The sequence below is a fragment of the Polypterus senegalus genome, chromosome 9, assembly GCF_016835505.1.
Source record: "Polypterus senegalus isolate Bchr_013 chromosome 9, ASM1683550v1, whole genome shotgun sequence".
NCBI classification, from domain to species: domain Eukaryota; kingdom Metazoa; phylum Chordata; class Cladistia; order Polypteriformes; family Polypteridae; genus Polypterus; species Polypterus senegalus.
In genome coordinates this window covers 37,930-61,940 of record NC_053162.1, presented here as the reverse complement: position 1 = coordinate 61,940, position 24,011 = coordinate 37,930, and the positions used below count along the sequence as shown (strand labels likewise).

General features: G+C 47.8%; 1 protein-coding gene across 1 annotated transcript in view; it reads right to left on the bottom strand.

The window, feature by feature from the left end:
• LOC120535028 (disabled homolog 2-interacting protein-like) overlaps positions 1–22,750 on the bottom strand; it is a 107,276-nt gene extending 84,526 nt beyond the window's left edge. Inside the window, 1 exon segment of the mRNA XM_039762528.1 lies at positions 22,117–22,750. Coding sequence (XP_039618462.1) covers positions 22,117–22,177 — 61 coding nt within the window. The 5' untranslated portion in view covers positions 22,178–22,750.
• Positions 22,751–24,011: the final 1,261 nt, after the last annotated feature.

Below are 24,011 nucleotides of genomic sequence, written 5' to 3'. Positions count from 1 at the left end.
GTGTGGGTTCAGCAGACTCCTGGCGTCGTCACAAACTCGCCCTCCAAATAGCACAGCGGATAGAAAATCACATCAGAACAAGGCAGCCTGTGCCCGTCCAGGAGGCCTCACTTTACCGTGACTGTCTGTGCCTGTCTGTTGGCACTCCAGGTTCTTGCAGTGAACAGGAGCCCCGCATGACTAAAACGTCTCTCACAGGCTGTGTGTGGTCATGTGACTGCATGGCTATGTCTGATTGGTGAAACAGTCATGCAGTAGGTCCACTGGCAACTTCTCTCTGGCAAAAATATGGTTTAATGTGTAAATGGAAAAAAGTGTCGCCCAATGTAGCAGAGTAAGAGTAGCGTTTCTTCTTCACAAATGTAAAAGTAAATGTAACTCATTACTACCCACCTCTGGTCACAAGTCACCCTTGTATCTAATGACAAGTGTCATAAAAACTCAGGCCACTAGATGGCAGCGGCAAGATTGCAGCCTACTGCAAAGGCTTCTGGGAATTGTAGTTTTAGGTGTGACCTGTCAGAGTGGAATGGCACCTGAAGTACCTCCAGGTCAAGACCTCCATCACCTCAGCCAGAAAAGCTGGGAGTCAGAAGAGCAGGAAGCCAATACAATGAGGAAGGAGTGCGGGGGGCCGGTGTGGCCCCATGCCTGTTGGACTGTTCCCTCGTTGAGTGTTTTTTTTTTTTTTGGATCGTCCCATTTCAGTTACCCTCATGTCCACTTTTAACAGAACTCTGGACCAGCCAGGGGTCTTTCAAAGATCATCAGTTGTGCCAGGGCATCCCATCAGGTAACGGCACAGAATTTTTTTAAGTGTCCATCTACTGATGAGCCCCACACTTGGTGGGCACCACGCAGAGGTGACCTGAAGTGGAAAGATCTGCCTGCTTTCACCAGAGATGCCCATTTGGTCTCAAGCCACAGACTTTTAACTTTAGTCTGGCGCACCCTGACTAGAGCTGCCCTGTGCCTACTGCATCTCTGTTGTTAGTCATTTGTACAGAAATATCAGTAACGCGATGCCATTACACCGTTAGTAACCCTCCTCTGCTCCGCTTCTCTTTCTGGCATCTCGACCTAACACTTGGTGCCACTGCTCTTGGTGCCAGGATGAAAAGCCATCTTGGATAAAAGAGCATTGGAAAGATTCCGTCATCCAACAGCTGGTGCAGTCTGTGCTGGCCGTGGTCCCCAGGACGGCGACTTTCTCTTCGACAATTTGAACCTCCTGTGTTGTCAGCCGGCCAGAGTTCATCGATTAATGAAGGAAAGGACAGAAAGCGGTGGCTTCCACTTTTGCTCAGTCGGTCTGTGCCTCATCCTTTGTGCGTTTTACTAATCAGTCTGCACTCGGTGAAGTGCGCTGTCTTGTATATGTGCATCCAGCAGGGGGGGCTACTGCAGCTAAAAGGGAGACACGGGCAGCACTGTGATGTCACGCGGTGCCCACGAGCCGAGCCCAGCGATCTGAAATTGGCTTCGCTCTTCTGGCCTTTGCCAGCAGATAGTGGATGAGCGCGGCGAGGAAGGGCACAGACAGTGTCCTCTGGGCACAATGTCCTCTTTGTCATGCGATGTGCCATTGTGTTGCCCCCCTTAACCCGGTGGTTTATGGACAGGGGGACACGACGTCAGATCTAGACTCTCCCGTGATTTTTATGTTCTGTGAGGTGCTTGTGGTTTACTTAATGCACAGAAATGTGCCAAAGCCCAAAGTCCCAGTGCCAGTATTAGTGACACACAGCACTACAGTAAAAGGGGCTACGTGGGGCACATGTCTTCAGTGCAAATCAACTCATGGCCACTCTCTGGTGCCAGGATCAGGGAGCTATTGCTTTTGGGGACTTCAGGTGACTGGCAGAGGATGCTGGCACAGGGTGAAGATGTCCCATGTGTGCATTTGGTTCTTCACAGTAAGTGTTTATAGCGACTTGATCAGCATGCGGACTGTGCCACCATGGCGGGCACACGTACGGCCCACGGTGTCAGAAGCACATGACTGTAGGTGAACAGCTCCTGCCATTTAGGCGTTCACATTTTGACATACTGGCAAATGACCGTGTGGGTGCCAGTGAAGTGCCCACAGGGCACAGCTAAGGTTTAAACTTGTGAATAGTCAGTCTGCCCACTGAGCTGAGTTAAACACAACTCAGGCCGAATTACAGAAATGAAGTTCAGGTCCCCTTGAGGTGACTTCTCGTGTATTCTGAGATGTCTGACACCCGGCTGCTCAACGTGACATGTGATTTCGATGGCACATCCTGTCTACCTGAGGGTGACGAGAACAGCAGCACAACCCTAACCCGGCGGTGCCCGTTAGGCCTGCTGAACCCGCTGCAGAGTCGCAGTTGTCGGGTATTTTGCTTTTAAGAACAAGTGACATGTCACGGCACTGGGGCACCATTGAGAATAAGCAGAGAGAAAGAGTTCAAGTGACACTAAAAGAACGTTGGAAGTGGCGGAAATAAAAATGAGATTTAAAAAGATGCGGAATACGAAATAAAGCAAAAAAAAAAACAGCAACATGAGAATTGTAGGAGAGGAGTCGGTGAAAAGTGTCCTTTGTTTAGTTGGTTTGTCACCAAAATGACCAAATCACAGCCCCGCCACCCAAATCTCCTCTGATGCTCCAAACTCTGCCATCACCACTGCCAACCAGCCTGTGCCCAGTCTTCTGGGAATTCAGTGCCATCCAGAACATCCGCTCTGAATGCCATGCTGAGTGCTCATTAAAATGAACGTGGGCACTCACGAAAGAAGCAGCAGGCATAGACCACAGGCACCACGGTCATGGCCTTGGCAGGCTGGTGTGGCACTTCTAAAACACTTGAGTCAAATTGGCACCTCGTCACAAGGTGACATTTGCCACTGGCTCCTTTGTTTTGACTGCTTGTCTACCACCTTTGCCCAGAGGGTCTGCTGAAGGTTAAGCCACATTTCAAGATGGCAGACTTGTCACATCCTTACCATCACCTATCAGACAAACATGCCCCTTCATAGTGCCCCCTCTCTCTGCTTTGGCTCCTTTATTTGTCACTTACTAAAACTCGTTTGCCAAGCAATTCATTCTTCTACATTCAAATGGGCTTCAAAGAACTGAAGTAGGAGCCACAAACCTGAAGAATTAGGGGCAGCCTTCAAAAGAGCAAGATGGCAAACACAGGCAGGACCAGAAGGCACAGACACCCAAGGGCACCCCATGGGATCTCAGAGGAAAAAGCGCCCAGCATGCCCTGTGGCCACACATCACACACACAAAGAGGATTTTCTGATTAGCTGGGGAATTAAGTGCCTTTGAACGCACTCGACCCCGCAGGCTGCAGCCAAAGTCCTCGGCCCACCATCCGGCATCAAGGGCGCTGCCGAGCCAACTGTACCCATCTTCAAAGAACAAGCAGCAGATGGCATGGAGTCTAACCAAGGGGGCCATTTGGATGAGAAGGTGGTCAGCACTCGGACACCAGGGAGACCCCTCGAGGTCCAAGTGAAAGTGACACACAAGGGCATCTGCGGACCTCCAACTGCCTTGCCATTCAACAGGCCATTTAAACTCACAATGGCAGACTGGGCCTTTGGCAACATGTGGATGGCCTTGTCACCTGCCACCAGCCTTGGGGCACAAAGAACGTGCTCTGCTACCATTTATCACTCCGTCTGTGCCGACTGAGGGCCACTCACTTGACATAAAGACCCACCAGTCCTAGGGACATCTGGGACCACCTGAAAGGACTGCTGTGTCCACAGCCGACAGTCACTTGGACCCTGGCATGTCTGTCACTGTGGCTGCCCCCTGGCGTGGAGTCCCAATGTCTTCACCTTCTTCCAGGTTTTCACCATCGCCTGAGCTGTGAAGGCAGACGAGGGGGCTTCAGTCTGCTACCTTTGGTCAGCTCAGCCATTGACAAGATACAGCGAAGCCCCTCCATGGGAGTCCGACTTTTCTGAGAGGGTCACCAGGCCGCACGACGGGATCATCTGCTGGGAGTCTGAGTGTTGTCACTGGGGCAGCTTTCCTCTTTTCTTAGACTAGCCGAGGCCATCGCTGCTCTGAGGGGCATTAGAATGGCAGTGCGGCCCTCGCCTTTTTAGAATTCGGCCCGCAGACAACTGACAGATTAGTGTGAACTGTAGAGTACCAAACATCAGTGGTCACTTGGATGTGACCTGGGCATGTGCCTCATGGCTCAGTGGCATTAACCTCTTGTGTGCCAGTCTGGGAATAGGGACATGCGGGCCACCTCCAGGAACCAGGCCAGTTCAAAGGCAAGGATGATGTGCCAGTCAGGTGGCAGGGCAGGCCGGGTATGGGCATGCAGAACATTCATGACAGACACTGGGGCTTCAGACACAGAAGGGAAGGAGCCCGACTGGGGATGGCACCATTTAGTTGCATTGAGCGGCTCAGAATGTAACAGTCATACAGCAGACGCCCTTATCCAAGGTGACTTACAAATCAACAAGACACCCGAGCAAACGCAAAGCACAAAATAAACAAAGGGCTGCAGGGATGGAGGGCTAAAAAGCCTGACACGGAGAGGACCCCTGAGGTTTACGATGAAGGCTGAAGTGAGACCCCGGCGGTGGCCTACAAGAATCATCAGCTGTTCTTTCCTGCTCTGTTTGTTCCCCTTTTCCTTTTTATTATTTGCACTTCTGCTTCAGGCTTCTGTCTGCCGGGATACCCTTCTGGCATTTCGCCCGCAGAATCACTACGTGGCAGAACGACCTCAAACTGAGTCAGCGAGGCATGGAGGTCTACAGGTACATGAGGGGTCTCCAGTTACACCAGCGGATCCCAAACTCATCCTGGAGACCCCCTGGGGCTGCAGGGTTTTGATTCGCATTCAGTGAAAATCACGGATCTCGTCGAATTACCAAATTTACTGGCGTATAAGTTGGGTCTGGAAACCCAAAAAACGATCATAAAATGAGACCCTGACTTATATGCCCGTTCAGAAATGTGGCACTTCATCTTCTTGCCTCCTCCAATCATACACCAGTTTCTCAGACACTTTGAATTTTGTGGCAGCAGCGCAGTTACCGATTTCTTTCGCCACTTCATCCAGCCATCCATTGTCTAACCCACTGAATCCGAATACAGGGTCACGGGGGTCTGCTGGAGCCAATCCCAGCCAACACAGGGCACAAGGCAGGAACCAATGCTGGGCAGGGTGCCAACCCACCACAGGACACACACAAACACACCCACACACCAAGCACACACTACGGCCAATTTAGAGTCACCAATCCACCATGTCGTTGGATTGTGGGAGGAAACCCACGCAGACACGGGGAGAACAAGCAAACTCCACGCAGGGAGGACCCGGGAAGTGAACCCAGACGGGTCTCCTAACTGCGAGGCAGCAGCGCTACCACTGCGCCACCGTGCTGCCCTTCGCCACTTCAACGACTTTTAATTTCAAATCAGCCTCACATTTTCTTCAGATCGAATGCTCCATCGTAGATAAGGGATGCTCTTACGATAAAGATGTGCGAGGGTGTGAGATACGAAAAACACAAAACAGTGCAAACGTCGCTTTGGAATAGTGCGGGTATTAAATCCCGTGTGGTCACATGGGCACGAGACAGAGAGAGCAAGCGGTTAGGCGCACACGCCGATATAGCGCCTTACCGCACCCACACAGGAATACAAAGGCCGCGATCTCCGTGTTGCCTCTGTCAGGTGGGCGGCCGTTAGACCAACGGGGTGAGTTGTCCACATTCAACTTATAAAATATCAGACATCAGACGGTAAAATCAAGAGAACTTCAACGCTCGTAGATACGGTAGCTGCTCGTTTTCTTCTCGTATTCCGACTTAAGCCGTCTGATTTTTACATTTACAAAACGTTTAAAAGTATTATTTTTGCTGGAGCTTTCACTGCTTTCCTCTTTTGTTGTTTTCCTGTTAATTTGTCCCTTTTCTGTGTCATTTGTTCCCAACCGTGTCCTCATAATGACAATTACAAACACGCGGAGCAGACGGCCCACCGGTTAGTTAATGACGGATGAAATAACCAGAACACCTGGAAAAGTAGAAGAAGAAAAAGAAGGATGAAAATATTACTAAAAAAACCCACCCACTATCCCCCAGTGGAGTCGACTGTGAACGTACGTACGCTGTAACTGGCGAGAACATTTCAATCGAAAATCATCAGCTCTGTAATTTGTAATTAACAGCTCAATGAATCAGGGTGGGAGTCCAAATAAAAAGAGAAGAACAAACACCGAGAGCCACCCACCGATTTAACAGGAACGTCAACCTGCTTTAGCGCTGCAAGAGAGAGTTCTAGAAGATTCCTGAATATTTTACTCGATGACAAAGCCTAAAAAGGGGTCCTAAAACCCCCCAGAAGTTCAGTACTATTGGTACATTCCAGCATTTTCTATTAGCTTTGACTAACCCTTATTCTTCAGTTAGTGACCAGCCTTGCCATGTGGTAGGCGCAGAGGGCACAAGGTGCCTACGGGCCTTTTGAGTGTGTGAAGTAACGTATAAGAACGGTACGTTTAAGGCGTACAGAAGAAGAAATGGAGAACTTTTAAGTACAGAAGAAGAAGTAAAGAACCCTGAAGTACAGAAATAACTCAAGTTTCTCAAGAAAAGCTAAGTTTAGAGAAGAGACTTTTTCCTTTTTTTGCCTTTTATTCTACGTGTCTAACTACTTTTTTTTTCCTTTATTCTTGTGTGGATTATTCGCTTCTAACTTTCACTAACTATTTTTAAAACGAACTTTTGGACTGAGAGATTTCTTTCGGCACGCGTTCTACCCGTCCGTGTTTGATTCTCGCCTTATACTTCGGCGGTTACACTAAAGTTTAAAACCTGCCTAAGATTGAAAGTTTAAAAACTAAAAGAAAGAAACCTGCGTGTTCTACGCCTGAAACCAGACTGCAACAGAAGAAAGCAACGACAACTTGAAGAGACGCGACAGGTACTTTTAACCTTCGTCTTTGATCGGAGTTGGACATATCTGAGAACTGCTAGCGCTCCTCGCGAGACTGTATCATTTAAAAAGGAGCTCATTACCTTAAAAGGTTCGAACGAAAGTCTGCGTGGTGGGAGTGAAAGTCGCGTGACGTCACAAAGGAGCGTCTCCGAGCCGACAGAAAGCCGTTCAATTCAGTGACAACTAAACTTGAGTCGACGATAGATTACAAATATACTCAGCAAAAAAAGAAACATCCTCTGACTTTCAACTGTTTTTACTTTCAGTAAACTTAATGTGTAAATATTTGTATGAACACTAAAAGAGTCAACACCATAAGACATCAACTCAAAATGGTTCACAATGTGTCCCTGAATGAAGGGAGGCTCACAATCCAAAGTACCAGTCAGTATGTGGTGTGGCCACCAGCTGCTTGAAGTACTGCAGTGCATCTCCTCCTCATGGACTGGACCAGATTTGTCAGTTCTTGCTGTGAGATGTTACCCCACTCTTCCACCCAAGGCACCTGCAAGTTCCTGGACATTTCTGGAGGGAATGGCCCTAGCCCTCACCCTGCGATCCAACAGGTCCCAGACGTGCTCAATTCCTTCGACGATAAACACGAATCCGTCCATCACCCCTGGTGAGACAAAACCGTGACTCATCCGTGAAGAGCACTTTGTGCCACTCCTGTCTGCTCCAGCGAAGGTGGGTTTGTGCCCATAGGCGGCGTTGTTGCTGGTGATGTCTGGTAAGGACCTGCCTTACAACAGGCCTACAAGCCCTCAGTCCAGCCTCTCTCAGCCTATTGCGGACAGTCTGAGCACTGATGGAGGGATTGTGTGTTCCTGGTGGGACTCGGGCAGTTGTTGTGGCCATCCTGTACCTGTCACGCAGGTGTGATATTCGGATGTGCCGATCCGGTGCAGGTGTTGTTACACGTGGTCTTCCACTGCGAGGATGATCAGCTGTCCTTCCTGTCTCCCTGTAGCGCTGTCTTGGGCGTTTCACAGTGCGGACATGGCAATTTATTCAGCAGTCCTCATGCCTCCCTGCAGCAGGCCTAATGCACGTTCACGCAGACGAGCAGGGACCCTGGGCATCTTTCACAGTCGGTAGACAAGTCTCTTTAGTGTCCTGCGTTTTTAGAACTGTCACCTTAAATGCCAACTTTCTGTAAGCGGTCTTAACGGCCATTCCACATTCATTGATTACAGTTAATTGAACATGCATGGAGAACATTGTTTAAACCCTTCACAATGAAGATCTGTAAAGTGATTTGGATTTTTAAAACATTATTGTTGAAATACACAGTCCTGGAAAAGGGACGTTTCTTTTTTTGCTGAGTTTACAAACAATTATCTGATGTAATGAAGACCGTAAAGGATTTACAACAAAAACGATATAACTGTTGTGGCACCCAGCTGGGACACCCAGGAAGGCAGGAGGAGGGTTCAGGCCTCCTCCAGACCACGAGGGGACGACCGCCCTGGTTCCTTTGGGGGCCACGGGTACAGAGCTGGGAAGCTCAACCCTGTAGGGGCCCGTGGTCACCGCCATGCCTGGAGAACCCAGGAAGTGCTGGGGGGAAGACAAGTGGGGACACCTGGAGTGCTTCCGGGTACGCGGCCGGCACTTCTGCCACACTGGGGCGTGTTCGTGGGAGACTGCCGGAACACACCTGGAGCACATCCGGGTACAGATAAAAGGGGGCTGGAGTCGGGTGGAAGACGGACAAGGTCACTGAAGAGAGAGAAGGAGGTGGTCCGAAGAAGAGGCAGTGTGGTCTGGCCTGGACTTGTAAATATTAGTGTTAATAAATGTGCGGTGGTGACTTTAAACATGTCTGCCTGTCTGTGTCTGCGGCTCGTTCCACACTGTAAAGGAATAGAAATCAATTATTGAGAATAGGCTTCCCAACCTGAGAATGGAACAGAAAAGGCTAAATGATAAACTTTAATCCCTCCAGAGCAACAAAGATACATGGAAAATGACACAAAGGGATTCCGATGCTAAAATGAAAACTGTACGTACGTTTTTGGAATATACAACGGAATGGGTTATGGAAGGAAATCAAAATAAAAGCCTCAACCAGCAACACAACTGTTCTGCTAACCAATTCAGGGATTACAGAACGAAAGAGGACATTCCTCCTACAGTTAATGAGATTCTGCAAAAACTAAAAGTCGTACGAGTTCAACGGCTACTTCAGTTAGTGCCCTCAGATCTCAAGAGGCAGCTGAAGCAGAGAACCAAAGAAGGCAACAGGCACTGGATATGGAAGAAGCACAGCGGAAAGCCAAGAGAGATGCGGAGGAAATACAGTTGAAGGCTAAAAGAGATCAGTTGGCTTTGGAGGCAGCTATCGCAGAATCCGAAACCGAGAGCTCTTAAAGGAGGCAATTGCAGTCCAGGAAAACCAATTCCTTATAATGTGAGACGTGAGAAATGAAAAGCCACAAGATGCAAGTATTCGGGACTTTCCACGTAACAGTGAAAGTAAAAACAATCCTCAACAACCGCATTATGATCAGCGTTACGATCGACAGAAAGGACAGCAGTAGAAGACTCAAGTGCCTTATGTGCCACACAGAAAGATCCCAGTATCTGATGGCGATCCCTTGAAATATGTGGATTTTATTGGAGCATCTGACCGAGATATCGATGAGGTGATAGGGAATCTGCGAGATAAATTGGACTTCTTGGCACAGTTTACTAAAGGTTCACCTCACGAGGTCGTTAAAAACTGTAAATACTTGTCACCGTTAGAAGGTTTCCAAAAAGCCAGAATGAAACTGGAAAGTCTTTATGGAAACCAGCTACCGAAAGCAGATGCCTACATGAGAAAAGAAAAAGGGCGGCCGCAAATAAAGCCAAACAATGGAGAAGGTCTGAGCGACTATGCAAACCTTCTCGGCGGACGTACGAACATTATCCCCAACTTACAAAGCGGACAACAGTTTGAAAGTAATGCTAACCTTCATACTAAAGACTCCGAACTTCCTTGAGACCTACCAGCACCGCGGCAATGCAGAGTTCAAAGCATTGAAAGTCCGAAAAGCAGACGAGTCCCTTCTCGCTGATCCAGTGAACTTTGTGGACGAACAGATAACATCAGCTTGGGATCCCGCGTACAGTTCAGCTCCACAAAGCCATACCTTCAAGAAGGAAGAGGATAAAACTGATCAAGACGAGTATCCTGTGAAAGGCAGGTCTGCGGCGGACGATAAAAGGGGGACACAGACACCTCAGTTAAAATGGCGGAGACGGCTAGTCGTATACACGGTAAGCTCTGTCTTTTTTGCAATGAAAATCACGATCGTAACGAACGCAGCGCAATTCAAAAACGTACTTATGAAAGTAAAATTGACTTTTTGAAATCTAAAAGCTTATGCTTTAAGTGCCTTAAACAAGAACATCTCAGTAAAGACTGTGAAGAAAAAATGAAATGGCCACTGTGCTCTCATTTACATCCAGTAATTCTGCATATGAATAGAGAAAAAGCCGCACCTCCTAAAGAGGAGAACGCAAAGTCGGAAGAGAAGAACGTTTCCTCTGCCACCAGAGACTTGTTCTGATATCGGGGCCGGTAAAGAGAGTGTTGTCTCAGCCGTGACTCCAGTTGACGTGAAGTCTGAAACGAGTGACAAATATGCAGAAACATCTGCTCTGATGGACTCTGGCAGCTCAGATACGTTTGGCACAGAAAGTTTGTAAGAGCAGTTAAATCTTTCTGGGAGAAAGTCTCACATCTACATCAGCACTGCAGAAAGAGACAAAGTGAACAGACACAAATTAGTGAAGTGTAAAGTCTTAACGGAGTTACAAGTCTGGGCACAGAAGAACAGACATGAAGTGATTTACCAGAAGTGTTCACACTGAGCTCTGCACCAGTGAAAAGGGAGAACATCCCAACACAAGCAGATGATCTCAGCTAAAAGACATGCATCTGCCCAGAGCAATCCTATTGTAATTACAACTCTATTATTAATATTAATAGAGTTAATATTCCCTCCCACGCGAGGAAATTCCAGACCAGACAGGTAGGAATAGGTGAGTCACGGTCACAAGGCGTAAGATAAAGGGTGCACACTGTCCGGGGGCATCAACCCCAGAACTAGAAGTGCCTAACCGTTATGTCCTGGCGGAGCTGGACGGTGACTCTGATAATTCTGAGGTGGTAGGCAGGGTTGAGGAGCCCCAACGGGCCACCTCAAAACCAGTTCCCAAAAAGAGAGAGGTAGTGATAGTTGGGGACTCAATCATTAGGGGGATTGAAGCGCAGGTGTGCTCCAGAGAGAGAGTCTCGCACGGTGTGTTGCCTTCCGGGAGCACAGGTGGGAGACCTCCCTGGAAGGGTGGATAGGCTCTTGGCCAGAGCGGGGGTGGATCCAGTTGTCATTGTCCACGTTGGAACAAATGACATACATAAGGGTAAGTCTGTCAGTTCTGCGATCCAAATTCAAAGAATTAGGTACCAAGCTGAGGAGCAGAACTGACAAGGTAGTCTTCTCCGAAGTTCTGCCTGTGCCACGCCAGTCCAGGTAAGATTGAGGAGATTAGAGGGCTTAACGCGTGGCTCAGATCTTGGTGCAGGGTAGAAGGTATAGGTTTATGGAGCATTGGGACTCCTTTTGGAACAGATGGGACCTGTTCGACTGTGACGGTTACATCTGTACTGGAGGGGCACCAATGTATTGGGGAGGCGTATGTGTAGGCTAGTCGAGGATTGGGGGGGGCAGGGAGTTTAGGACAGGCCAGATTTAGATCTATACATGGAAGAACAAACAATGGTGTAGAAATAAAAATGCATAGTAATGTAAATTTTAAGCAAACACGTAAAGATAGAAGGATTAACACATTAAAAATAGCTTGCCTTAATGCTAGAAGTATCAAAAATAAGGTAAGTGAGTTGGAGTTGTATGTAGCAGAGCACAATTATGATATTATAGCAATAACGGAAACCTGGCTAAATAACAAAGATGGGGATGAGTGTAACATAGAGGGATACACATTTTTAGGAAGGATAGACAGAACAGAAAAGGAGGTGGGGTTGCTGTTTATGCCAAACAGGAATTAAATGTAAGTCATCTTCAGTTGGATGATGAGCCCCATCTTAGTGAGGACATGTGGCTTCACCTGGAAAATATTAGGGAAAGAGGTCTCATTTTAGGAGTGTGTTATAGACCACCCAATTCAGACAGTAATTTCAACACACATCTTTTAGTAATATCAAAAGGCAAGTTTACAGGGGATATTATAGTCATGGGGGACTTTAATTATCCAAATATTAACTGGGATAACCTTACAGATGGAGGAGCACAAGAGCAGGAGTTTTTAGAAGTAATCAGCGACTGTTTTTTAACACAGCATGTTAAAGCACCAACAAGGGGTGAAGCCTGTCTGGATTTAGTATTCTGTAATAATCAGGATAGAATTGAGGGTGTAGAGGTGATTGAACCACTAGGGTCAAGTGACCATAATGTAATACAATTCTCAGTATTTTGTAAGAGTACAGATGCAAAGACTAAAATTGTTAAGTTGAACTTTAGTAGGGCTAATTTTGAGCAGATGTGACAAAGTCTAAGTAGGATAGACTGGGATAAGCTTTTAAATGTGGAGACAGTCGAGGAGCAGTGGAACAGGTTTAAAAACATGTAATGCAGGACAGATACATACCTAAATTTGGAAGTAATAGGAAACTAAAAAACTCCACGATGGATTAATAAAGATTTAAAAAGAAGTTGCAAAGGAAAAAACTGCTGTATAAGGCATATAAGACTAATGACTGCAAAGAGAACCGTAGAGCGTATGAGAAAATGAGGGCAACCATTAAGAAGGATATCAGAGAGGCTAAAAGACAGTTGGAGAGGAATATAGCAGATAAGGAAAGAAGACCCCAAGAGATTCTTTCAGTATTTTAGTAGTAAAAGAACAGTTAAGGAGGAGGTCAAGTTCATCAGGAATAGTAAAGGGAATTAAAAGATACAGACAATGAAATAGCAGATGCCCTAAACTTACATTTTTGAGGTCTTCACAAGTGAGCAAGTGGATAACCTGCCAGAGGTAAACACAACTACTAAGGAGGTACTGAGGGATTTGGAAATTGTAGAGGGAGAAGTGCTGCTCAGATTAAATAAGATGAAATCAAACAAATCACCAGGCCCAGATAATATTTATCCTCGTGTTCTTAAGGAGGCTAGTGAGTACATATATAAACCCTTGACACATATTTTTAGGAAGTCACTGTGCACTGGAGAGATTCCAAAGGACTGGAAAATGGCAAATATCATCCCATTATATAAAAAGGGTGACAGGGCAGATCCAAGCAACTATAGGCCAGTAAGCTTAACAAGCATCACAGGAAAATTAATGGAAGGAATTATTAAGGATAAGATTGAGCAACACATGACAAGGACAGGAGTTATTCTGAACAGTCAGCATGGGTTCAGAAGAGGGAGGTCGTGTTTTACTAACATGTTGGAATTCTATGAGGAGGCAACAAAAGGATACGATCAAAGTGGAGCTTATGATATTATTTATCTGGACTTTCAGAAAGCATTTGATAAGGTGCCACATGAGAGGTTGGGCATCAAGTTAAAAGAAGTGGGAATTCAGGGTGATGTTTTTAGATGGGTGCAGAATTGGCTCAGACACAGGAAGCAGAGGGTGATGGTGCGAGGAACCTCATCAGAACTGGCGATGTTAAGAGTGGTGTTCCACAGGGGTCAGTGCTAGGGGCTGCTATTTTTAATATGTATAAATGATTTAGATAGGAATATAAGTAACAAGCTGGTTAAGTTTGCAGATGATACCAAGATAGGTGGATTAGCAGATAATTTGGAATCCGTTATATCATTACAGAAGGACTTGGATAGCATACAGGCTTGGGCAGATTTGTGGCAGATGAAATTTAATGTCAGTAAATGTAAAGTATTACACATAGGAAGTAAAAATATTAGGTTTGAATACACAATGGGGTCGAAAATCGAGAGTACACCTTATGAGAAGGATTTAGGAGTCATAGTGGACTCTAAGCTATCAACTTCAAACAGTGTTCAGAAGCCATTAAGAAGGCTAACAGAATGTTAGGTTATATAGCCGATCTGTGGAGTACAAGTCCAAGGAGGTTATGCTCAACCTTTATAATGCACTGGTGAGGCCTCATCTTGAGTACTGTGTGCAGTTTTGGTCTCCAGGCTACAAAAGGGACATAGCAGCACTAGAAAAGGTCCAGAGAAGAGCGACTAGGCTGATTCCAGGTCTACAGGGGTTGAATTATGAGGAAAGATTAAAGAGCTGAGCCTTTACAGTTTAAGCAAAAGAAGATTAAGAGGTGACATGATTGAAGTGTTTAAAATTATGAAGGGAATTAGTACAGTGGATCGAGACTTGTATTTTAAAATGAGCTCATCAAGAACACGGGGACACAGTTGGAAACTTGTTAAGGGTAAATTCACACAAACATTAATAAGTTTTTCTTTACACAAAGAACGATAGACACTTGGAATAAGCTACCAAGTAGTGTGGTAGACAGTAAGATGTTAGGGACTTTCAAAACTCAACTTGATGTTTTCTTGGAGGAAATAAGTGGATAGGACTGGCGAGCTTTGTTGGGCTGAATGGCCTGTTCTCGTCCAGAGTGTTCCGATGTTCGAATATTATTGTTACTAAGTACAAATGCCTGTAAAGTCATGGAGCCTTGGCACATCACAAATAGTGAAGATGAAGGACCTTATGCTGTGAAAACATTCTGTGGGTGGATTGTTAATGGACTGATGAAGGACTCGGACAAAGAAAGACTGCAAAGTTACTTAGTCAGTCACGTGACATTAATGGAGATGAAACAAAAGTTACTCCAGCAATACAATACGAGTTTCCAGAACGCAGCTGTGAGGAAGAGGAGGACATTAAATTCATGAGCATAGCTTCAGATTCTGCCGACTAGCAGATGGACGCTATTGTATTGATTGGCATTTTAAAGATGAGACTCTTAAAGGGCCAAACAATCGATGTGCTGCCAAACAACGCGCTATTGGACTTAAAGTATCCAACATTCCATGAGGATTACAAAACTTTCATGAAAGACATTTTCGACAAAGGATACGCCATCAAGGTACCCACTGAACAGCTGACCCTTGAAAAAGAGAGCGTGCGGTACGTCCAAAGTAAACTAAGATCAGAGTGGCTTTGACTGCACAGCCGCTTACTGAGGCGTCTCTCTAAATGAACAGTTGCCGATTTAACTAACACACTCATTGGAGTTCTTACAAGAGTCAGAGAGGAGCCGATCGCTGTCACGGCGGACATGAAATCGATGTTCTATCAAGTGAAGGTCCCAGATCTTCTTCGTTTTCTGTGGTGGCCTGAGGTAATCTCAACAATGGACTTGAGGAATACAAAATGACAGGACATCTTTGTGGTGCCACTTTGTCACCCAGTTGTGCCTCTTATGCCTTATGAAGAACAGCAGAGGATGCCAGAGACTCCGCGCCAGAGGAAGCAGTTAACACCGCGTGTGCTGCGCAATTTCTATGTCGATGACTGTTTAAGGTCAGTTGCTTCAGAAGAACAAGCCAGAAAATTGGCCAAAGATCTCCAAACCCTGTGCTTAAAGGGAGGATTTTTTTTTTAGAAAATGGATAAGTAACAGCAGAGCAGTCTTGATGTCCATCCGTGAAGAAGACAGGGCAATACATCAAAAGGACTTGGACTTCAGCCTTGACTTGTTACCAGTTGAGAGAGCCTTAGGTGTCCAATGGCGCACACAGACGGACAGCTTCAAGTTTCAGGTAAAGCTACAAGATAAGCCTGCGACACGACGTGGCATTCTGTCAGCGGTCAGTTCAATATACGACCCACTTGGATTCTTAGCGCCAGTCATACTGCCTGCCAAGCTTATTCTAAGAGAACTGTGTAAAGAGAGATATTCATGGGTTTAAGAAGTGGAAGTTAAATATGTCCGGCAATGGAAAAAATGGATGGACGATTTGCAGCTACTTGTGGATTACAATGTAGACAGGAGCTTTAAACCGTCCGGATTTGGTCAAATAATGACCGCACAAATACATCATTTTGGACATGCTTCAGAAAACGGGAATGGCACTGTGCCCTACCTCCTCCTGACTAATACAGAACATAAGAGACATTGTTCATTTCTAATGGGGGAATCAAGAGCGGCGCCACTAAAACCTGTCACTACACCAAGGTTAGAACTTACAGCAGCAGTGGTAGCGGTCACAATGGACAAAACGTTAAAACAAGAACTACAGACTTCCCTGCAAGGGTCAATCCTTTGGACCGACAGCACCACCATACTAAAGTACATTGCAAATGAAAGTGCACCCTACAAAACCTTTGTTGCCAACAGAATCGCAGTGATAAGAGAGCAGACACAACCCTCGCCATGGAGGTGCATCACATCGGCACAAAATCCTGCAGACCAGGCATCAAGAGGATCGACAATCGAAAGCTTCATCAAAAGTAAGACTTGGATACAAAGCCCAAACTTCCTGCTACAACCAGAACATGAATGGCCTAAGAGAGCGGATGAAGTGGACCTGCCTACTAGTGACGATCCGGAAATCAAAAGGTGAATCTTACAAGAACAAATCAAACTAATAAAAAGGCGCGTGGAGTGCTACGGTACTCAAAATGGGTCCATTTAAAGAAAGCAGTAGTGTGGTTCCTTAGGTTCAAAGAAGTGCTAATGCGTCTCAAAGAAGAGAGAAAAGCAATTCAATATGCGGTCAGTCAATCTGGACACAAATCACAGAACATATGGAGGAATACAAATCAACAATGAGGCTAAAGCCACCGTCTCTAAATGACTTGTCTAAAGTACAGAGAAGGTTAAGGCCTTACGTAAAAATCATCAGACTGGACCTGCTGTCCTACAAGAAGAAACATGGAGAGTTAGAGGAAGACTCGGCAAATCCGCTGTGCCAGAAGAGGCGAGAGAACCTGCAATCATTCAGAAGAATTCACACATCGCTACTCTCATTAGGCAACAAGTTCAGAAAGAAACTGGGCATTGTGGGCGTAATTACAAGATGCTGCACCTGAAACTCCTGGGTAAAGACAATGCCAGATGTAAAGGGGCAGTCAGAAGAGTCTGAGCAGCATGCTGGGCACAGCTGTGAACCAACTGCGCCAGCCCCAGGAAGCGCCAATGATTGAAATGATTCATTTTACTTGTTTTAAAAGTAGACTTTCAGTTTTTGAAGTTTGATTTCACTTCAGTAAAGTAGTGAAGTCAAGTTAAAGTCATTGATGTCGGCCCTAGCATGTGTAAGTTCTAGAAGATTCCTGAAGGTTTTACTAGATGACAAAGCCTAATCTATGGGAGGTTCCCAAATATATCGGTACCTTCCAGCATTTTCTATCAGCTTTGACTAAACCTTATTCTTCAGTTAGTGGCCAGCCTTGCCATGTGGAAGGCGTAGAGGGCACAAGGTTTTAAACCGTTTAAAACGACTTTTAGACTGAGAGGTTTCTTTCGGCACGCGTTTTAGCCGTCCATGTTTGATCTCGCCTTATACTTCAGCGGCTACAAGTGCTTTGTTTCGATGTGCAGTCGGAAGGAGGATAGCGGGCGCCCAACTCTGCGCCCCCTGCAGCTCCTCACGTCAGCTCCTTTGATGGAGGGGGCACACCACGTCCTCACATTTTCACAAACAGAGCTGCCACATCGATGGCACCACTGAAGCCCAGAGAGCAGACACGGCCCTCACCACCGCGTTGACCACTCGTCCATTGAGGTTTTCAAATGCCAGGGTGCCGTACGCGCTCATGTGCTATCAGGCTTCCTCATCAGGTCAGCGTACCCTCGATGTGCCCACCTTCATTTACTCAAATCTCACATTTGCATTTCCTGTTCCTTAACATGGGGCGGCACGGTGGCGCAGTGGTAGCGCTGCTGCCTCGCAGTTAGGAGACCCTTAAGGGTTCACTTCCTAGGTCCCCCCTGTGTGGAGTTTGCACGTTCTCCCCGTGTCTGCGTGGGTTTCCTCCCACAGTCTAAAGACATGCAGGTTAGGTGGTCTTGGCGATCCTACATTGGCCCGAGTGTGTGCTTGGTGTGTGGGTGTGTTTGTGTGTGTCCTGCAGAGGGTTGGCACCCTGCCCAGGATTGGTTCCTGCCTTGTGCCCTGTGTTGGCTGGGATTGGCTCCAGCAGACCCCCGTGACCCTGTGTTCGGATTCAGTGGGTTGGACAATGGAGGGATGGATGGGTTACTTGACATCCATTGAGTTTCTTCTTCCCACTTCCTTTAGAATGATTTGGCCGATTTTCTGTTATCCCCCATGCCACCCTGTCTGGTGTCATCGTTCTACTTGACCAGCGGGTTCTCCAAACCAACAGTAAAATGTCAGTTTAAATGATTTGCAGTGACACTCCACGGATGGGGAATACTTGAAGTTCAGGGCAGAAATGAAGGAATAAATGAAATAAAGCTCAGGGAATGACTGAAGACGAACAAACTATAAAACCTGGGCATCCCACTAAACTGGCACTGGGGGCTTTCGCAGTGTCCTGGCTAAATGCCCCCCCACATCCTGGTCATTCTGCACCACTTCACAGCGAATGGCACAAGGATGGTGGATCCTGCACATTGGCAGCAGGTGAAGTGGTGCACCACCCCTGGTTTATGAGAAGGCCTTGGCACAGCGAGAAACACGCCACAGAAATGGCGTGATTATCACGGATGCCCCGGAAATCGACTTCTTCTAACAGTAAGGTGGCCGGGTGCTCAGCTGACGTGCTGCTGTGAAGATGCCCGTCAGGATTTTACTGACACGGTGGTCTTTCCGGGGTCTTTTTGCCGTTGCCAGGGCACCTGCTGCAGGCCGCTTTGACAACCCCAAGACGCCTTTCTGGAGGTACCAGTGCTGGACGCCCGCATGCTGAGACAGAAGCATCGATACGCAAAGGCGCAGGGAGACAACAGGAAGAGGTCAGGCCTGCCGCTGAATACACACGGGTGGGCTTGTCTTTTGGGTCTGCCCTGAGCTTTTTGTGCTAAACGAAGGGGAAGATGGCGACCATCGCGCAGTTTGGGCCGAGAGAGCAGCTGCACATACAAGCAGGTCATTCAGACAGACGGCGATAAGCCAACACCTCACTGCGTACGCCGAGGGTCTCCCCGAGATGAGGGACGACAGTTAAGAGGGGGACCCTTTGACAACAAATCCCTAACTTGACCAGACGCCAATGTCCGATTTGCACTCGGAGTTAAATAAATGATTAAAAAACGGCATTGGGGACGAGAAGGACAATCACATCGCTGCCTAAAGGCCTCGTCACATTGACGTCTGGAAACTCCTCACAAGTTTAAAACCAACAACTCGTCACCTTGAAAATCTCAAGGCCTCCTCGGACCCCGGAATGGCAGCGTGTGACCAGTACAAGGACATCTCCGAGTCTTCCGTACTTTGACGTGTGAACAGCAGATGCCACCGCAGACAACTGGGCCGCTTTGAACGTTCACAAGGACTCAATAGTCACTCGAAGATCAGACGTCACCACCCCGTAAATGGAGGCCTCAGAGTCGCTGCCCACATCCTGCTGGGCTGGTGATCGAGGGTACTGGGCAGTCCACCCATCACCTTCGATGGCAGAGAAACGATACACAAAACAATCAGAGCCACTGTAGATAAGAAACGCTGAGCAGTAAGCACAACATCCATGAAGACACAAATCCAGGGTCACAAAAATGAAGACAAGCAAACCCCGATGCCCATAAAGTACCCCCAGTAGTGGAGAGGAGCTGAAATCAGCCCTTTAAAAACACAAAGCTCAGAGTTTCATCAGCTTCATCTCAACGGCCAGCAGCAAAGGTCCGCTTGTGCAGGGGACTCCGTGGAATGGCGGACTCGGCCTCCTCGCCAATCCCTGCCCGGGCCAACCAGTCCAATTCAAATAACCACGTCAGACACTCGACTGCCACACCCTGCGCTGGTGGGGGTCACTTTTTAAAGCCAGCATAGCAGACCCTGAATTGTAACTGCGGACCACTTGGCTTCAATAACTAGGACCAGGTGAGCTTAGGCCGACTCCAAAACCCGCCTCTATAGACGACCAGACCAGCAAAAGTGGAAACACGAAAACAAAGACACCAAAAATCAGCCCCTCAGACGAGCGGCCGGCCGTCCAGAACGGAAAACGATGAGCTGCTAAAGCAAATCTGAAGGAAACTGCAAACGATTCTCCGGCATGGCAAACTGTGCCCCCTTAAAAGGGCTGACGACACATTTCAACCAACATCTGAAACCTCCGCGTGTTCTCCTGACAGACCCTCGGATGGGCCAATCGCGTGTTCTCCTGACGGACCCTCGGATGGGCCAATCGCGTGTTCTCCTGACGGACCCTCGGATGGGCCAATCGCGTGTTCTCCTGACGGACCCTCGGGTGCTCCAAACGCTCACCACCGCCCTTCTCGGTTTGTTGGCCAAAGCGTCCACTTGCTACACTTCTGTAGCCTGCCATGTTGATTCCTGCCGGATCCTCTCTGTCCACCTTTACAGACAGGAACTCCAATACCCATAAGCCCCTGGACCCCCCCAGAAGCCCTCCTTAAAGGCACAGAGCCCACACTGAAAGTGGCAGGCATCTCGACAGTCAGCCTTTCTAGAACATCAATGTAACACCCAACAGGACCCACTGAGCAGCGTCGGGCCACAGTGGTCTCGGGGGGCCAGAGGACACTGAGCATCACTTAAAATGAAGGAGCACACAAAAGCCAAGCAAATGCCAGTGAAATGAAAGGCACAGGAACAAAAGATGACACCGGTAGAAGGCGAGTCACAGCTAGCAGGCTGGCATCTAATTGTGACCCCACAGGGTCCGTGTGTTTGGACTAAAGGGCTCCCCAAGTTCAGAGTAAACCAATCAAAAGTGCGGGCACTGAGGTGACGTACACGTCTTGATGGACTTCACGTCAAATTCTAAATATCCACCTAACAGGCACATCTTGTGAAATGCCTGCCCTACACTCTCAACACACCCCGTGCCAATCCCCCCCACTCAGCTCCATCATCCTGTCAAATTGGTGCCAAGCAGTGAAACTCTTAAAAAGGTGCCAGGTACGCACTCATCGGCCATATAGGAGCACCTGCGCTGCCACGCTGAAGCGATGCCACTGCACCCACCTGAAAGTCCTGGCAAACCCCCCACTCATTCTGCCATAAAACATTGAAATGAAATCCCAAGTGAACGCCAACCAAACGGGACAAACAGCCACTTGGCATATTGATTTGCTGCCCGCTCACGGCATCAGGCTCCGATTTCGTACAACTTTGGACTCTTCCCCAGTTTGGTGTGCGTCTTCATGTCGACTTACGAAACACTCAAGCTACAGCAATGCCAGGTGCAGAATGAACATAATGGGCAAGTTTGAAGCTGCCATGTCCAACTTCAAACAAGTGCCACAAAAGGCCCCCTCTGCAGTTGGACGACCTCTGGCAAACTCCTCCACAAATGCCAGAAGGTTCTGGAATTCCTTTAAAATTCCCAGTTTAAAACCAACTAAGGCGGACATCAGCAGACTGAGTGAGTGGGGCACCCAGGCCTGCTGCTGCCCGATTAGGCGGCAGGCGACTTCACAGAGTTAAAAGTGGAGCCCACCGTGTTAAGATGTGCACCTCTGAAATAAATGAGGACAAGCACCCTAATGGCGCCCTCAAAATACTCAGAACATAGCAACACGGGCGCAAGTGCCCTCTGCAGGGTCCTGCTCTTCCAGTCAATAGTGACCTCCCACTGTGGCTAAGGGGACAAGCAGGACAACTGCCACACACAACTAATTGAGCTCTGCTGCTCGGTGACAATGGGTGAAGCGGCTGCCCTCGGCATCCACTGGCAGAAGTCCATTACGTTGGCATTCTGAAGCAGTACCAGGCGGGCAGTGTGCCATTCTTTCTATGTCTCTTTCTCCTGGCACCTCTGAGAGGGCGAATGGCAGATTTGTGTCTGCCACCCAGCACGTGTGACATTAATAACCCGCAACATTCTGATGCCAAATGAGCGCTAATGAACACTTTTAACGGCTTTTAAATCAAGTGGCAGTGCCAAGTGGTTCACTGCTAGAAAGGAGAGGCAGGCGGCACAAAGGGCACTTGTCCTGTCAAGTAAAAGTGCCACTTTAAGAGCCCCGCATTCCCGGAGTGCCGCCGGCCCAAACTCACCGGAGACCTTGATCCATCCCAGCTGCTGGCTCTGCGAGAGACAAAACATCACATCCTCCATGTCTTGGGAACGCCGTCTTTAAAATAAAGAAGCGCTTTACTTTCGGCCTCTTATGTAACAATTCTCACGCCGGGGTGATCCGCCCCCCCATCCCGCTGCTCTGCATCTCTGCCCAGGCTTCTACCTCGCACGTCCTTCGCTGTCGGGGGAGCGCTTCGGCACAATGTCACTCCGCTGTGGTCCTTCTTGTCTGCTCCTCCGCGTCAGCATCTCCAGTTTGGAACTTTGAATTTTTCTAACAAACTAACTTCATCTTCTATCCAAGTGGACGAGACCCCGACATTCGGCTTGCCCTCGAAATGCCAGCGTCTTTCAATGAACGTTTACCATCGTCAGCCCGGGGCGACACTCCAGGCTGCTCGTCTTATTATTCCCGTTCCAAACTCGGCATTTACTTCAGAAAAGGTGTCCGCGTAACCGACCGAATCCCAGCAGTCTCTTTTTCCACTGACAGCATTCCCATCTCTTTAAAACTGCCTCCACCTGCTCCTCGTTTGCTTAGTCTTTACCGTCGAGTTTCCTTTTTCGATTTGAACCGCGACAAGCTGCACGAGCCGGCGGCCACCAAGGGCAGGTGCTTATGTGCTGCTTTTTTTAAATCTTCCAACAACGTGCTGCAAAGACGCTTCGCCTTCAAACGCCCAAACCTGGGCGGAGAAAAGCGGATTTCTAGGCGTGACGGGCAAAGCCGGTAGCCAATAAGAGACAAGAGTCTGCGAACAGATGCAAAATAAAAGGTGTGGTTGTCGCGCGGCAGCCGCAAGTAGAATTGCGAGACTCCGGAAACTTACTGCGCAAGCTGCTTCCATTGGCCACTCGATCGTCACGTGGCCACGCCCTTTCCCGCCCCCAGCTCACTTTGACAGATGTTTGGACGACGAGAGCCTGAGGCTGAGCTTCGGTGATTCGCAGTGGAAGACTGAATGGGGGCCTTCGAGTCCGGCCGAACTGGATGGAATTCAGGCAGTTCCGCGATTTACTGGGGCGCTGGAAGGGCTTCAGGAGCTGCAGAGAATAAGACAGCAATACGCACCTTTGTTTTGAATTGCTCTACAATATAAACATATTACCTTTCGTAAAGCCACCAAAAGTTATTTGGGATTGCATCTCATTAAATTGTCATTGAAAGGCATGGAAGGAAAACAAAGCGAAGACTCCTCTAAATGACTCAGCTGAACTATTTCTTTGCATCACAATTATGTCAGACTCTATTTACTATTTTAGGGTGGGTGGCGTAGTGGGTAGCGCTGCTGCCTCGCAGTTAGGTTTGCTTCCCAGGTCCTCCCTGCATGGAGTTTGCATGTTCTCCCCGTGTCTGTGTGGCTTTCCTCTGGGTGCTCCAGTTTCCTCCCACAGTCCAATTACATGCAGGTTAGGTGGATTGGAGATTCTAAATTGGCCCTAGTGTGTGTGTGTGTGTGCACCCTACGGTGGGCTGGCACCCTGGCCGGGGTTTGTTTCCTGCCTTGTGCCCTGTATTGGCTGGGATTGGCTCCGGCAGACCCCCATGACCCTGTAGTTAGGATATAGGGGGTTGGAGGATGGATGGATTATTTTAAGGTTTTACTTTCTCGTTTGTTTCGAGGTGACATTGTGAAGGAAAGCAACAGTGTTTGCTGTTTCCATAAATCAACTCTTGCTACTCATTAAACATGCCACTTAATAAGGAAGCACTTTTCGTGTTCTTCTTTGGGCGTATTGGGCGACAACCCGTGCCTGCTGATATTTGCTGATGTTCTCTGAAAAACAAAATGTCTTGTGTAGAAACCCGAATGAAATAATCCAGAGTTAGCATTAGGCAGTTTGGAGATTTGCTCTTCAATGGTAATTAGTC